General features: G+C 47.7%; 1 protein-coding gene across 2 annotated transcripts in view; it reads right to left on the minus strand.

The window, feature by feature from the left end:
* Window positions 1–7,001, minus strand: part of JAG2 (jagged canonical Notch ligand 2) — a 55,207-nt gene extending 48,206 nt beyond the window's left edge. For both annotated transcript variants that reach the window (XM_015865666.2, XM_015865665.2), the window contains exons 1-2: window positions 6,698–7,001; window positions 6,267–6,590 (exon numbers count right to left, since the gene is read on the minus strand). In XM_015865666.2, coding sequence (XP_015721152.1) covers window positions 6,267–6,590; window positions 6,698–6,976 — 603 coding nt within the window. In that variant the 5' untranslated portion in view covers window positions 6,977–7,001. The remainder of the gene's footprint in view (window positions 1–6,266; window positions 6,591–6,697) is intronic.
* Window positions 7,002–16,991: the final 9,990 nt, after the last annotated feature.

The following is a 16,991-nucleotide window of genomic DNA, read 5'->3' on the forward strand; positions in this document are numbered from 1 at the left end:
AAAAGAGAGGGAAGCTTTCAGGCATGGAGTAATTTAAAGCTTCTGCAGATGACTAAGTGTATGATGTGATCACAGCTGGTTTATGAACTTAGTTTCTAAAGTATGTTCACAGCGTGTATTCCAGAGCTTACACAAACCAACGCATACAGGAAAAACAAGTGAAGGAGTGAGATTAAACCGAACAGGTAAATTCCACCCATCTCACCTGCACGGTGCCTCTCACCTACATGGTGCTGCTCAGCCAGACACCAACAAATGAAAGTCATTTTGAAAGGCAAAAAAAATAAGTCACTGTATGTAAGGCAGGTGGTGTGCAAGGTAAACAATCTCACAGTAGAAAAAAGAACGTGTGGCAACTCATTAATGACAAGCAACTTAAAATTGAACTAAACCATTTTTGGCACTTTGTACATCCATGAAAAGTAATTGTTTCGCATCATTTATGGCTTGACAGAAGCTTGATTTTTCATAGCTTCTGTGCTGGCAGCCAGTGAACTCTTAATAGCAATTTAAACTCATGACGAGCTGCATTTGTGCATTGCATACAAAAGGAGAAGCATCAACCTCAGAAGTTAAATGTAACAATACATGGCTTCACAACATCTAGACCAACAGATTTCCTTGAACTTCACAGGATCTCAGCCTACAACACCATGGGACCACGGCTCAAATAGGCCAAATATCACGAGCCTGATATAAACGCATCCAATTATGGTTTTACCCCAACCGCCATGTTAAAGATGAACCACATCATTTCAGATGAAAGCTACATGCTCTCATGTCTATCACAGATCTTTCATACACAGGCTGGTGGGTTGTTTCTTGGGCTTGGTTTATTTTTTGTGAGAAAACAGTAGTTGGAACATCTTCAAACAGCTCAAACCAGCGCTACAAAGCTTCCATCATGTTGCGGTGGATGGAACATGCTCAGTTTCTATCTTGCCTCCTTCTCCACCTCACATGCTCTAACAAAAGGTAACCCCAACTGCTTAACACCTTTGTTGCTTCCAGAGACACGATGCCCACACTGTGTGCCTAAAAGCACAGTGTATCACTAAGAAACTGGCTGGAATAAAGATTAGAAAGCTGGCAAGAAGTGTGAGCGTACCATGCGATGTCCTGGAGGGAAAGTTACCTGCCTGAAAGTTTAAAGATTAGCCTCAGTTTTTCTAATAAATAAGCAAGTGTTGACCTATTGAAGGTTTCAAGGAGTATAAAAGAAGAGTTCTTTCCTTTTTGGTCATCTCCGTGATGTTCAAAACTTCCTCTACAACTTTAAGGTACAAAGGCTTAAGCAGTTAATAAAACACCGTCCTCTAAGGCACATTTATTCCAAACATGTAAGAAATTCTAGATTCAATAACAGCAGTGTATGAAGGATTAAGAGTGCAACGAACATTTCTACTTCAAATTAGAAGATAAGATTTTCTACGGTTACATGAAACTTAAGTCTTTAGGCTTTCTATTTCAGGCAAGCTGCAAATAGTTGCTGGCACAGACAGCAGGCCAATAATAAATCCCTTTTTCAAAGAGTGGTTCTGAAGTGCCCACCATTAAGGCCTTGATTCTTTTTTAGAGGTGACACCTGCAGCTGCTATTGAAATCAAGTGGACTTGCTACTACTCAGCACTGCTAAACCGAGTCTCTATAACCAGATCATCCTCAATTCAAATGGAACATGGCAAAACCTGCAAGGTACTCTGCATTTGCATAACCCAAAACTGAAATGATATTTTTAATGTAATAAATCATCCCCTCAACATACTCTTCTTCTGATCAAAAAGGTTTTAAGGCATATAGAGTACGAGGCAGGTGAAAGCTTGTGATTCCCTGCCCTGCTTTTCCAAGACTGAGGGCACAGAGATTGAGAAAGTCCAAGTCCTCCAGTGCAGTGTGTTGTTTGTCCCTGAACCACACAACGGGCAGGGAATGGCTTTATGCATGCAAGGGCTGCAGGTGCTTTTGTAAACACAAGAAACTGCTTGCCGTGCCAGTTACCAGGGCAGTCCCACATCTACCAACAAGCCAATCTGGCAGTCAATAACCAGCAAGCTCAGGGATGGAAAAAAAGAGTTGAATATTAAAAAGAAAGACCAGTGTTTTCAGCTTAGACTTCCATTAGGGAAAAGAGGTAGGCTGCTGGCAGATAAGACATCAAACATTTATGCAGTCCATCAATATATACAGCTTCCTAAAGCATTATTTTCTCCTGCAGAAGCTGACTTCCTCTGCTAACAGGTGGCTATACAGCACATGAATCACACACTATACCAGACAGATTTTTATGCTTAGTATAAGGTGATGCTCTTGCTTATTTCCTGCCCTCGGGTATTCCTTAAGGCTGAGTCTACAGGTGCTGTATTTTAAGCTTCAGTAGAGCACAGAACAATTATTTAGAGGCAAAGCACACTGAGCATGGCTTGATGCTTCACTTGAACTTCTGATCTTCATGATAAAAGCATCCATTATGTTTCACTGGTACAACTGCATACAAGAACCCTTTTGAATGCTCAACGGTCTAGCTTTAACCTGCCTAATTTGAGCACGTCTGACGTGACTGATCACCATCCGGGGTGACAGAATGTACGTTTACCCTACCAGGGAGCACGCAGTAACCTAATCCAGGATGTTTTCATTACGAAGCCTCAAGATCCTCATCTTGAAAAGTGATGTCTGTGTTAAGGCAGAAGGTAGACCAGTTGCAGCTCTACCAGCCAAACAAAAATAGCCTGTCTGTAGGAAGCGTGCTTGTCTATCTAGTTCCCTGTGGGCACCAAGGATCAAGATAACGTACTTCAAGGCTAAATACCTTCGAGGGCCTAATTGCCTTCACAACGTACACAAGTCTGCAAATTACAACGATGAAGAGAGCTTGATGCAGAGGACTATGCCCAAGTTTACGCCATCTGAAAATGCCAGAGCACTGCACCCATTAGGTAATAAAAGCTCTAAGGTCAAGTATTCGTGCTTGGGTCTTGGCAGGAGAGGGGGGTACAGTTGCTTTCTAAGAAATCCAGCATTTACTGCTGCAGCCAAGTTATCCTTTCAACAGCTTTATGTTGTCCGTGGTTCATATGCCGGGTTTATGTTTTAGCTCAAGGCTGAACACTTCCAGGCATCTGGATGAGACTCACACGTGGACTGCACACAGATGAAATCCACACAGTCTGGATATTAAATGTATATCTTATTTTCAACTACCTGAAAGTTAATAACTGTAATAATAGTACTTCAGAACGTTAGAGATAGATGCTATAGTCACACTTCCAATAGGAAAAGCTTGAGTTCCAAGAATATAAATAGATCAAATGAGCTGCCCACACTTTAATGGGGAAGGGACGCTTAGAGAGCAAGCAGCAAGGACCTGCTGAACACTGAGGAGTCCTTACTTAGACACATACAAAGCTCAAAAGCTGAGCACCCGATAAGTAATAAGGAGAAAGAAGTGAAATGGATTGATTTCCTCCTGGTTCTTATTTCCAAGACCCCAAACTCTGTAGTTCACCTGCACAGTTCAGAGCACAGAGTACTCATACATACACTGCACCATCAGTCACACCAGAGCATCAACAGAGGGGCTGAGAGGAGATAATTATGCATGCTGTTATATATGATTTCAACAGCCGCGACTAGTCAGAACAATTCCTCTATATGACTAATTAACTGAAGTAATGAACGCCATACCAACACTTAGAGCGCAGGAAAAGCTGCAGATTCCCTGAGGGAAGGAACAGGGTGGAGAGAAAAAAACCACACACAAACTCTGCTTCACGCCATCTTGCAAAGATTATGAAGAATTGTTCCGTGTGATACATCCAAGAGAACTTCTTTACCTTTCAAACAGCTTCAAAAACAGCAGGCCAAGTAACCCCTCCCTTTCCAAACCCAAAGTTAAAACCCTGCTGCTATCCCATTAATGGTAACTACTGCTCTGTAGGCTTTCTCTGACTCGGATAGGACAAAGCACTTGAAGCTTCAGTGTCTGAACAAACAGCTTTGTGTCATAAAAATGCTTAACAAACCTAAGCTGTTCGAGTGGCCAGAATTTATTCCTCAAAGCTATTTAGAACCTTATTTTATTCTTTTAAAAAAAAATCACACAACTGTAATTGCATCATCTGTTTGTTAACGACCTCAAAAAGAGCATTAAGCTGCACGTTTTACAGCAGGAGGCAAAAGAAATGTGAGGTAGGTGGGTGCAGAAGACAGCTGTATTGTTCTAGCTGTTCCTCAGCCTCTCCCACTGCCAGATTTCTGGGGATGATGTATCCCAAGGTAGCAATTTTAAGAACTTTTTGGCAATATCCCAAGCTCCTCTTGCAAATCAGAGATCAGACTAATGATACTAAAGACGACAGGAAATCAGAATAAGCGGGATAACCTTCTTTGTGCTGAAGAGTAGAAGTAACTGAAGTCTGGTGCTGCAGCTTTACAGAAGAGAAGGGTGCTCTTTAAGAGCAAAATCTTCCCTTTAACAGTAAAACTTTCACTATGCCGAATTAAAAAAATTAACAAAACAGCAAAAAGGCAAAAAAATACTTCATATGACTCTCCCTCGAGTGATTTATACATTCATATCTATCTGTATCCTTGGAGCTATCATCCAGATGGGTCTCAGTAAGAAATCCACACAGGCTAAATGCTGCCTTCCATCAGGACTGCATTTCCCAGCCTTACAAATCCAGTCTATACTGAGTCCTTCCATGCACTAAAACTCGTTCCACAAGTGAAAAGACTTTTACACTGGTTTGTTTTTTCCCTCGTTTGGGTACAGAGATAAGAATCATCTTGAAATCACCTCAAAAGTTGAAACTTCACCCAGGAAAAAACCACTTAAAAATAACAAAGTTGTTAAAAAGCGTCGCCTTTAAGCATCTATTTGCACAGTCTAATCAGTTTATGTACAGTTGTGACGGATGGGGAGCACAGCATCCAAGTGAGCACCCATAATTCGAGATGAAACTACAACACAGAGGGACTTAAGTGCATCTGCAGACAGCGATACACGGACTGCTTTAAGACGTACAACTACTCCACAGCTTATTTTTAGTATCAATGGTGGGCAGGGAGAAGGTTCAGTAAACCTTCCAGAAATCAGCCAGCCACCCACCAGACTGCAGTGGCACTGCTTAAATAAATGACAGGCTGCTCTGCAACAGCTGCAAAGAAACAGCGGAGCTACAGACATCAAAGTCATCAACTCCTGTACATGAAGCAACAGCAGATGTGGTATCACAGTGATCTACCTGTGAGACATGGGGCAAGAAGCTTGAGCTCTCAGGACTGAATGAGCACAGAACAAGCATATCCCACAGCTGCAAGGTAGGGATGTGCTTATTCCAACAAGGAGTCAAACAAAGGCAGCTGGGCTTGGAATTATCCAGCTGTCCTCCTGATTTCACACAACACTACCAGACACTGGCAAATTAGAAGTACCTTTACTTCTTCATGCAGATAAAGTTAGAGGTACTAATGTCACCCAGATCTCATAAGTCTATGATTTCACCAAGCCTGCGTGACATGGCCAACAAAGAGGAGCCACAATACTCATTTTTCTCTCAATCTTCACTTAGAGAACAGCCCCAAACATCCTGTTTGTACAGCACTGACTACATCCATTAACAGCAACCCCATTTCAACGGGCATTGAAACAAAGGTGATTAAGAACACGAGTGACCATGCAGAGACGTTCATCATTCACCCACATTTATTCAGTTTAACTCCAGCAGAGCCCCCAACAGGGGCTCCTGAGGCGTGTGATAACCGGGATAGCGATATCATAAGAACTTTAGAGGGCTGATGGGGAGCATCACAACCGGGATATCGATATTAAGGGCACTCGGCCTCCCTGCACACACAGGTGCTGAGGTGCCGCCCTCCTCCCTGCGCGCACCCGCCGGCGGCGCCGCGCGTTGCCCCTCCCACCCACCTGCGCCGCGACTCATAGCGCCCCCTGCTGGGCACACAGCGCGCTGCGCTCCGCCACCTCCCGCATAATTAACGCGGAGAAATTAAAGCGAGGCGCTTCATTACCGTCTTTTTTATCTTTTTTATCCCTCTCTATGCAACGTTTCCGCGCTGAGGCGGCTCTGAGCTACACCCGCGGTGCAATGTGGGCTCCCGTAAAGCGCGCAGCACCGCGGTGGCTTCTCCGGGCACCGCGACCTGTTGCGCGGCTCCCACCCGCCTCGAGATTAAAGAATGCCATTAAAACAGCATTAAAACAACGCCCGGACACAACGCAGCCGAACGGACGGGGCACCTACCGGCCAGGCGTACTGGAACGGGATGACGATCCGACCCGTCTCGGGGCTCCTGCCTCGGGGATGGTATTTATCGCCGTTCAGATACAAAATATTCCCTCCGAGCACCGGGGTGGAGCCGGAGCCGTAGCTGCAGGGTCCCCCCGGGGAGATCTTGGCCTGGTACTCCTTGAGACACACCTTCACGTACGTATCGCACTCGTCCCGACCGCAGTCCCGTTCCGTGGGGTTCCGTGTGCCGTCGCAGCATTCCCCGTTGAACAGCTCCCCGTTGACATTCCGCACCGAGTTAAGCTGCAGCTCGAAATAGCCCGTGCCGCGGGACACCTAAAAATAAAAGAGACGAAGGGAGAACGGGGCTCGGCTAAAGCGAAGGGGGGTGGGGGGGTAAACGAGGGGGGGGGTGAAGAAAACCGGGGCAGAGCCCCCATTACCTGCACGCTGGCGGCTAAGAGCAGCAGCAGCAGCGCGGGGCCGAGGGGGGCCGGGGGCCGCATGGCTGCAGCTCCGCGCGGCCGCCTCAGTGCAGCCCGCCGAGCCCGCAGCTGGCGGCATGGGCGGCGGGGGGGCCGCAGGGCATGGGCTGCCGGCGGGGCCGCCCGGAGCGCTCCTCCGCCGCCGCTCCCCTCCCGCGGGCTCCTCTCGCCCTCTATGCGCCTCAGCTCCGCGGACGGCCAACAAGTAGGTGCCGGAGTGACAGCTTCATTACCCATTCGCCGCTGCGGCCGCCGCCGCCTTCATATTAATGAGGGGGGACGGCCCGGCCCCGCGGCCCCAGCGGGTGGGGCCAGAGCCGGGCGAGCGGCGGCTCTTAAAGGGAGGGAGGCGGGGGTGGGGAACTCCTCCCTGTGTGTGTGCTGTGATCTGATGTGCCCCGCAGGATGCGGGGCTCACTGCGGGGTCGTGGGGGAGTGATCGGGGTGCGTGTGATCACGCTCGTGTGCAAGGAGATGGGGTGTGTGCGTGTGGCCGTGGGGCAGCACACTCAGCTCCTGCTCCACACACTGCTGTGCAGGCAGGTGGGGTGTATGGAGGAGTAGGCAGAGTGTTCCACGTTCACTTAGTGTGAAAGCATGGACAGCACAATCTTATACGCACCCCACCTGCCTGCATTTGTAGCCATGGGGAACCCTATGGGGGAGCCCTGTGTGCATCCCGCATGATGCACACTTGTCCATGTGCTGGTGTTTGTGTGCAAAATGCTTTTTCACCCTGCTGTGAGGGAGCACGCAGGGTGGGTGCACCTTTGGCCATAGGGAAATGTGTGCCCACACTCATGTAGGAGCACGCAGGGTGCACACACAAGGATGGAGGAGTGCTTGGGGTGGGTGCACCCACACGACTGCAATTTACACACATAGCTTGTGTATAGCTGCAGAAGGCTGCACAGGGTGGGATCACCCACAGCTGTGGAGGTGTGCAGGTGCTGTGTGTACATGGAATTAGATTGGTGACAGCAGTGCATGGGGTGGGAGCAGCCTGGCTGTGCTGTAGCACTCACACTCGTGTCAAGCCTCAGGGCTGCTGGGAGCCCCAGGCTAACTGGGAACATTGCAACACACGGTGCAGGAGCAGATGGCCGGTGCTGGGCTCCTGCCCTCCTCCAGCGGTGGCTCAGGCACTCGGTGAGCATGCAGAGATTTCCCCCCTGCTTTAAGCACCCTGTGACTCTGATCCCTGCTGACAACTATGAAAGCCGTACATCCAGACAACTGCACGCTGCAGACACGCTCTCAAAGCCCGGCTCTGCGCTCAAGACCTCACTTTCCCTTCTGCTTCTCTCCCTCCTCCTTTCCCCATTTTAACTCTGGAGCACCGCTCGTCCACCAGAGTGGACAACTGCAGAACAAACAGCTCCAAAATCAAAGGGCTGTCGTGTTCTCCTGCTCCCAAACCTTTCGCAGACCCCCCTGCCCATTGAGCTCCTGTCCGTCCAGCAGCCAGCCGGCATGCTGCTGCTACGCTATTCAAGGCCAGCTTGCAGCTGCAGCCCTCGGCCGGGCTGACACAGCAGCAGCTGCTCGCTGTGTGCCAGCTGGCGAGCCACGAGCCCCAGTCCTCTTGTTTGCCTTCTCCCTTTGCCTTCCTGCTCCCCACCTATAGACCTGACTCTCCTTTCCCACCCGTGGCTCAGTGCACTGCTGCTGGTTGCTCTCACCCCCGTCCTGAGCCCACCCCACTGCCACCCACGCTCACCTCGCCTGCTCCCCGGCAGTGGCCCCGACTTTCCCTCTTATCCCTCCTGAACTCAAACAGGAGCTCTCTGAAGTGGAGCAGCAAATATTGCTTTTATGTCGTGCGTCCTCTCTTTGAAACGGTGCCTCCCAACACAACTGCGTTCTGCTGAAGATCCCCTCTGGGATAACTGCATGTAGAAGGAGGCGTGGGGGGGTGGTGGGGAACACATGTAGGTTTGATGGGATGTTTCCAAGTTGCCACCTTTTGCTGATCAGCTCTGCTGTGCCCATAGCCCTACCCACAGCACCGCTGCCAAGTGGACAGGCGGATGCCATGTGGCTTTTAATTACTTTGTTCTGGTGGCTGAAGGGAAGGAGCTCTTTAGGCTCGCTTTCTGCCTAATGGTTATTTTGCCGTGGACGGCAGCCAAACTATTTTGCAAGACAGGTATTTTGTTTGTGTGTATCATCATAAACAAACGCAAAACCTCATCATCTGCGCTCAGCATTACGCGGTCAATCTGCCTCTGGAGGAAGACATATTTTTATCACCACGCTGAGCAAATGCAATACAGAAGAAAGATGATCCAGGAGTTACAGCAGATGCTCAGGCTCCACAGACCCAGCTCGGTTACCTGCTGCATCTCACGATTGCTTTGTTACCTCGAGCACACTGAGTGGTCTTTTTGTGCTTTGCATTTGCCTTTGTAAATATTCGACAGTACTCAAAAACTCTGGTGCCATTTAAAATGCCTTTTCTTGCTGTAACCTGCTTTCACAGGAGCATGGAGCAGCTATTTCCATGCTTCCTCTCTTTCTGTATAGGGAAATGTTCATTCTTTTTGGTGCTACAGCCCCATTTTCAGCCTGTTCTTTCGCTAAGTTTAATAACATTGACAGAGAATCATAGAAAACCCAAGTTGGAAGGGACCCATAAGGACCATCGAGTCCAACTCCATTGTTCAAGTGCTGTGGACTTTCACTCTTCTGTAGGCACACAAAGCTGCTTCATTGTAGTTATGCACAGAGATGATCTGAAGGAAAAACAGCAAGAATATTTCTCATTATATGAACTTTGAGCTTTCAGACAAGTCCAGGTGCTGAACCACAGGTGAATTGGAAGGGAGCTGAGTGATCCATCCCTTGCACCACACCTGGGTCAGCATCCCACCTGTGTGCTGCTCTGTGCAGATCAACAGTTTCCCCATGTCCAGCACAAGTTCAAGGCACTCTTCTCCCTTCTACCAAAACAAGGGTTACTGAGCTCAAAAACTTATAGATCCCTTCCCATTGCCCTCTTCCTCCTTAAACTGCAAGTGGGAACTAGTGGGTGGCAACCAGCCCACAGTGATCTTTAAGGTCCCTTCCAACGTAAGCCATTCTGTGACTAGGGACTGTGCACAGGGAAAAAGTTGAAGAAGGGCTGAGGAATCTCATGCCTGACTTTAAGCTCGAGGCTGCAGTTCCACACCCTGCACTGGGGATGTGGCTGGAGAACATGGGTCCCTATGGCCGGGGAGGACCAGCTCACCATGGCTCCGTGCAGGGTGGGATTCCTGCACCCCGTACCTCCTTGCTCTCAGCTCTCTGGGCCAGGATTTTGGCTTTCACGCTCTGTTAAGTTGATGCTTGTATGCAAATCCTTTCCAAACATGCTCATTAAATCATTTGCATAAAATCTCCCCGGAGGATCGTAGGAGTTAGAACGGGGCAGGGTTTCTCCACTCGCCTTTGAGACTTCAGAGGTACAGGGACGTAGTTTATCTGCATGTGTGTGGATGTGGACGTGGACATATACCTCACTTACCCAGGCCAGAATGCATCCGCTTGGGAAACTTAAAGGCAAGAAGATGATTTTGGATGTTCTCCATCTGAAACTTGGCAGGAGTCAACCCTCCCTTTCTGGCCAGAGAGGCTACAGCTGCCTGTCCTGAGAGCAAGGCACTGCAGGACAGAACCAGCTGTGAAGAATTAATTTCTCTCTTTCCTCCTTTGTGTGGAGGGCTGGGGCTAATGGTACAAATGGAGAGAGCTCCTGAGGAAGGGAGGTAGAGGGTAACCAGAGGAAGATTTCTCTCTCCTTTTGCGGAACTTGGCTGGAGTGAGGTATTTTGAGCTTTGCTGTGGACTTGGCAGGGCAAAGATGTGTCTTCTCCTTTGACTGAAGAGAGTCCTGCTGGATTTGGATGGTTCATGTACTGTGTTTAACGGGTGTGTACACTTATATGCATGCTCTTGCATATGCAAGGACGTTGTCATAAGTTACCTTCCAATGGAGACCTGCAAGTATCCTTAGGTTGAGCTGATTGCACAGTCCAGGAGAAGATGAGCTGGAGAAGGCACGAGGTGCTGCTTGCATCTGTCTGCCTTCCAGGCTCCGGCTCCACAAGCAAAGCTATGCCTGATGGAAGCTGTGCCAGAAAGGAGCTGAGGTCTTGGCAACACCCTTTCCTTTCTCCAGTTCTGGGGCTGGCACTGGTTTCTGTGGGCTCTGGAGCAGAAGGAAGGTGGCTTCCCAACATCTCAGCCTTGCTGCGTGGCCAGCTTTCTGCTCAGGGTCTTGGTCTTCTGCCAGCAGAAGCATATGTGATATCTGGTCCCTGAAGCTGGATGGTTTCAGCCTGCGGAGCTTGGTTCTAAAGGCCAACAATATTAATGAAATGGGAGAAATGTAACAAAAGCACCGACTTGCTGAGTTTCTCCCAGCTGATCACCTCCCACATTTCAGAGCCCTGCTCAAAGTTTTTAAGACGTGGGTGGGCGTGAGCTGTTAACAGGTCGATGGGGAAAAAAGTGCAGAAAGGCAGCTCAGCTGATCTGACTTCTGAGGCTCAGTGTGTTCCTGCTTTTCTTGTGCCTTTGTGGATTCTCTGGAAAACAGTTAAGTTTGACACTTCTCAGATGGACTGAGCTGCGCTGTGCCCACATCTGGCCCTTCACTCTCAAAGTTCATTGCAGTCATCCTCAAAAAAAAAAAAAAGTCAGAAATCTCTACCTATGGCTTTCCTGGTGTGTGAATCACAGAAAATAAGGTCAGAAGGGATATCCAGAGATTATCTAGTTTATCCTATTCCACAGAGTAGAACAAACAGTGCCTGCCTCTTGCATAACAGATGGGTATCCGACCTTCTCTTAAAACCATCCCCAGACAGAAATTCTCAGCTGAGATCACTTGTTCTAGCAGTTAACCATTAGGAATTGCATGGTGCTGTATGTACTGCTGCTCTTCGATCCCACTTCTTGACCTGTTTGCAGTGGATGCTGAGCACAGCATATTCCCTTCCTATTCTGTACTTGAAGACCCCTACTGTTCCTCCTCCTGATGTCTCATGTTTGCACTGAAACAAATTGTTTTCTCAGTCGTGTGATGGTAGATCATATTTTCTACACCCTTTGTTGTTTCTATGGCCCTGCTTCGGTCTCTTCACAATTGTTCCTTAGTTTCCTTAAATCCAACGTGCAGAGTTCTGGTAAGACCTCAGCAGTGCTAAGTGCATCATCCTTCAGCTCCTTCCTTTTTAAAAGGGTTTGCATCTTCCTTTTCTGGTCTTCTGGTACTGTGGTGTTTCTCTGAGGTCTCAGAGAGCTGCTAACCATCATGGGATTGCTTCAATGGGCAGGACAAGATTACAGTATTTAATCCAACTACATACTCTTCTTTCTAGACTGAGCTCTTTCCCTGTCATCACTCAGCACTAACTGTGGTAACCATTTTGGAACAAGGGGTCTTTTTACTGAAGGCTGAAGCAAAGCAGGTAAATACTTCCACTGTCCTTACATCATTCACTACCACCTCTCCTTCCCTTTCAGGTAGTTCTTCCCACAACCATCACATCATTGCTAATGTATTTGAAGTTTTCTCGATGTCCCATTGATCCTGCTGGCTGATTCTCTGTTTCTCTCTTCGGTCACCACACCTTCAGGCTGTGCATTTACATTCACTGGCGTGTGAACTTAGTTTCTGTTTTCCAAAGACACTGTTTTACGTGTTAGAGATCAGTGAAGTGGTGATGATTTAAGCACATCATCTTGTGACAGTTGCTTTCCCCCCTCTGCTGGAATTGTTTGAATTGATGTCCTTACCACCATTGTTTCTTTACGCTGCTGCCGACTTTCCTGAATTCCCTTTTCTCTGAGACTTGTTTCTCATGATTATCAGTTCTATGAGGTTTCTGAAATATGCTTTCTGGAAGTCCATTGTGTTTATTTTGCTGTTCTCCTTCCTTCCTTTCTGACAACTTGTGAACTCTGTTGTTTCATGGCCATTCTCACCCAAGCTGCATTCCTCTTGCATGTTATAAGTGGTTCATTCTCTTTGGTTACAGTCAAACTCAATTCTCATTTTGATTATGTATCAAGATTTTAATCTCTTCTACTGAAATCCTTATCCAGTGTGTGTTATTTCATCAAGTGATCCACCATCCACTTCAGCATCCCTCCAATGATTATCCTATGAGTAATGGTATTTCCCCTAGTTTATATGCCTCTACCCAAGCGTTCAATGCTTGTATTTACCTGTTTGCATTTGAAACCAGAACTTGCAGATCCTAACTGCATTAATTTGTATCCCAGAGATGCTCTTGCTGCTTTGTGCATTGAAGACCAGTTCTGATCAGCAGTCCTTTGTCTTGGAATACTCACCCAAGTTCAAGCAAGTCAAAACCTTCCTGATGATACCATCTGCCCAGCCGTGCATTCATTCCCAGGAAAAGAACTATGAAGTAACTGATGCCACTCATCACCAAAGTAGCCAGTGTCTGATTCAGGGAAATAATTTTCCCTTCCTGCTTCCTGTCCAGAACTGGTCTGACTGATGCTAATAAAACCCACTCTGGGTGTCTTGGTTCTACCAACAGCCAATCTAATGCTAATTCCCAAGTACAATTCTTAGGGAAGTTATCCAAGACGCAGTTAGAAGTTTGCCTTCTTGAAACTCAGACTGGGTTCAACCTAAGACACTCACATTGATGTTATCTTGGATAATGTGCTGTCAGAGGAATGAGACCTGGCATCCATCTCCTGACCCAAAACACTTATAACCCTTCCATAATGTGTCTCTATTAATACCTGGATCTTGTCTCTATTAATACCTGGATCTTGATCAGCTTTGGGCCTTTCTTGCAGCTGGTGCTTCCCAGTGCTGTCTGTAAGGAGGTGCTCAGGAGCTCAGCAGATGCTCTTGCATGCAGAAAACAGCTCAATTCATTTGAAGGAAGTGACTCAGGGCCAGGGCTACCGCATCCATTGTGCTGGATCAGAGTCCACAGTCACAATTCATCTGTATATGCCGTGATTAGCCATTAAATAAAAATTTTATCACTCCTAGTTAAAAGCAGGCAGAAATGAGAGCTTCCTCTTCTGAACAAGGGACGGTGCTCCAAACTAGAACCTTCCTGCCTGGAGCCAGGCAAAACAACTAGGAGGAGTGACAGATGATTCATCCGCCAGTGCTCTCCCATCACAAACTGTAGCTAAAACAAGATTATCAAGAAGAAGAGTGCTATTAAAGGCGGAAACTGCTCCTGTAATTTTGTTAAGGAACATGAGATTATTTAAAAGCCTTTTAAAAAGTGTGTTTGTTCCAGGAGAGGAGGGGTGAAGGAGGATTTTAGAGGGATGGAGATGATCAGTCTTTCTTGCCTATCAAGATTCATGCTGCTTTCTTTGCCATCACTCCAGTCCTAATGAATGGGGCACAACCTGCACCTTATCTTTGCAGGGGCTGAGAGCAGGGAACAACTGCTGCACGGTGTGAGGGGTTTGGTGCACCAAACTACACATAATTGCAGGTTAAGGTTTTTCCAGCCTGTCTTTTTGTTCCTAGACATGGTGGTCCCCCATTCATACACTCAGCAGCACTCTCACATTGTATGGTATTGCTTTATAAACTCTCAAAGCCACGAATGAGCAAGGCTCAAAGCATGAACCTTGCTTCACTTGCAGACAGGCTGCCAGCACCTTTGGTAGGCCCAGTAGTGAACTACACTACAGAAAGGTGTTAGTGCAGTGACCCCATAGGGTGCAGTGCAGGGACGTCATAGGAGCAATGCAGAGACCTGCAGTGCTGAGTGCTTCTACAAAGCAAAGCATGGGGAACAAAACATTAAACCAGGTGCTCTGATCATGCAAAAAGCATTTTGTGTACAGTGTCAACTCGCAGCCAGAGCTGTGCATTTTGATCAGATTTTCAAGGTCAGATGGAAACACAACAGTAATGTAGTGTGACCCTGGCTGCTTGTTATGGAGCAGGGATCCCCAGATTAGTGCCGGAGCTGCATTAGGAATGGGTACAGGTTTCTCTGTGCTTTTCCCATTGACAAAGAGTGCTCTGGTGTGGGGCAGATACCCATTAGCAAGGAGCTGAAGCTGTGCTGCCATCACAGATAAGGGCTGTGTTTAAAATGCAGAGCTCTGTGGAGCAGAATGTTATTAAAGTTTGGCTTTGTAATGGGGTAGAATGGGGATTTATTTGAACTGCATGAAGGAGGTTGGAAGTTGAGAGAGGTTCCGATAATGAGTGAATGAATAGAAAGACCGAATTCAAGTTGGAAAAACAGCTCAGGATGTGGGTTGTTTTCTGTAGTTAATCCCTCCTAAACATTTAAGAGGAAAAAACAGAGGGAATGGAAATAGTGCTTTGTTTAAAAATAGGATCCAGGCTCTACTAAACACATAAAGAAATCCCCCAGATTCCTGTGCACACAAGTTCCTCCCTTCAAACGAGCTTGTTCCATTTGATGCAGTCCATAAGGAGCCAAAAATGAGCACACCAAGGATCTGATAGCCTCCAAACAAGCTTCATGTTCAGTCCCTGAAGTGCAGGTTGTGCACAAGCCATTGTGCATGGTGGTAGGGATGGGACCTGCCCTTGCCTTGGATGCAGACTGTATTTTCTGGTCCCACACAGCCCCCTTACTGCTCCCCATGTGCATTATCTCCCTGCAGGCCAGCAGCATTCCTCAGAGCCCCAAATCCTGCAGCCATCCCACATGGACTCACACCTGTCTATTGCAGGGGGTTGGGACTTGATGATCTTTAAGGTTCTTTCCAATCTATGTCATTCTATGATTCTATGATTCTTTGACATCCTGGGAGCTGGCTGCACTCTCGCCCCTGGGGTGTATTGTGTCCTTGCATGTGTTTCCAGACAAAGCATATTATATTACACCTAGCTCCTGGTGTCAAAGTTTTCCAGTTGTGAAAGAGCAGTAATTCGCAATAGAGCAACTATTCCTTCAATTTCCTTCGCTTCAAAACGATACCAAGAATCTGTTCTGAATGGAGGCAGACGAAAAATGCTCCATGTTAATGCACGCTCTGGGTTAGCTGTCTTTGTTAAATTAGAATGAGTGCTGCTCATTTCCCATCTGGTCCTCTGTGACACTACTTCCAGAATACATTCACAGCTCCTATCCGCGCGGTGCAAGTAGCTGGCTGTAGTACCAACTTTACCTTTTATAGGCTGCTAAAACACGGGTGCCAGATCGCAAAATAACGCTCCCACTTCTAGGAAGCATCTGTGGATTTCTCCTGCTTCGACAGCTTTCTTTTTTCCCTTCCTCTTATTTTCTTTAAATGTAACCATCTATGTGAAATGAGTTTGTTGTCAAACCGAGCTGACGGTTTGACAGCCCCGGAGCCTTGGTTGGGTGGTGAGGATGCGGCAGGCAGAGGAAGCGATGCGCTATCAGTCTGCCCTGAGGGCTGCAGGACCAGATAGGTCCCATCTGCAGCTCTGCTCAGTGCCTTCGCTGCCTGCTGTGCTGTGCTGTGCATCCTCCACCCATGCCTTGCAATGTGTTTCACTCCTACCTGGGTACATGTGAGCTGGTGAGCTGAGTTGCCCACGTGCATTGACCTTACTGTAAATCTCACCATAGCAACTACCCACCCCAACAGAACGTGGGGCTTATCAAAGAGGCTATTTGTGTACCTCTCAGGCTGTGAAAGCGGCACAGAATCTGCGAGCTGAACAATGCCGCAGGTGTCTTCCCCTGTAAAACATGTAATTATTGCCTTCTGTAAGTGAAATGGATATGGGAAGCCTGCGTGGGGTGGCAGTGAAGATGTGGGGTGGCACACTGCTATTAGTGCTGTTACAAATGGGAGATCAGCAGGCACGCTCCTCAGTAGATGGTAGGCAGTGTTGGTTCACATAGCATCATGTAGAATCATCGGAAGGCTGGAAAAGACCACAGAGATCACCATGACCCTCAGTGCCACATGTCCACAGTTCTTGAACACCTCCAGGGACAGTGACCCCATAACCTCCCTGGGCAGACTGTGCCAATGCTTCACCAAATGAGGCCCTCAAAAAAGGGGTACATGGAGACACAGCCATAGCACACCCCAGACCAGGAGTACTGAGCATCCCCAACACACAGTTGCTCTTTCTGTCTGGCACCCAAAGGTGCTTCATGCTTTTACACATCCCAGCAGGGTTTCCAGCTTGCTGTCATGCTGCTGGCTGCTCTGCCTGCCTGCTGCTGGAGTCTTAGGGTCATCATCAAGGGTGGCCCTATCCAGATCACAGCGTGCTAAAGGAGCAAGG

The sequence above is a fragment of the Coturnix japonica genome, chromosome 5 (assembly GCF_054131305.1).
Source record: "Coturnix japonica strain WE chromosome 5, WE-NBRP24, whole genome shotgun sequence".
Classification (NCBI taxonomy): Eukaryota; Metazoa; Chordata; class Aves; order Galliformes; family Phasianidae; genus Coturnix; species Coturnix japonica.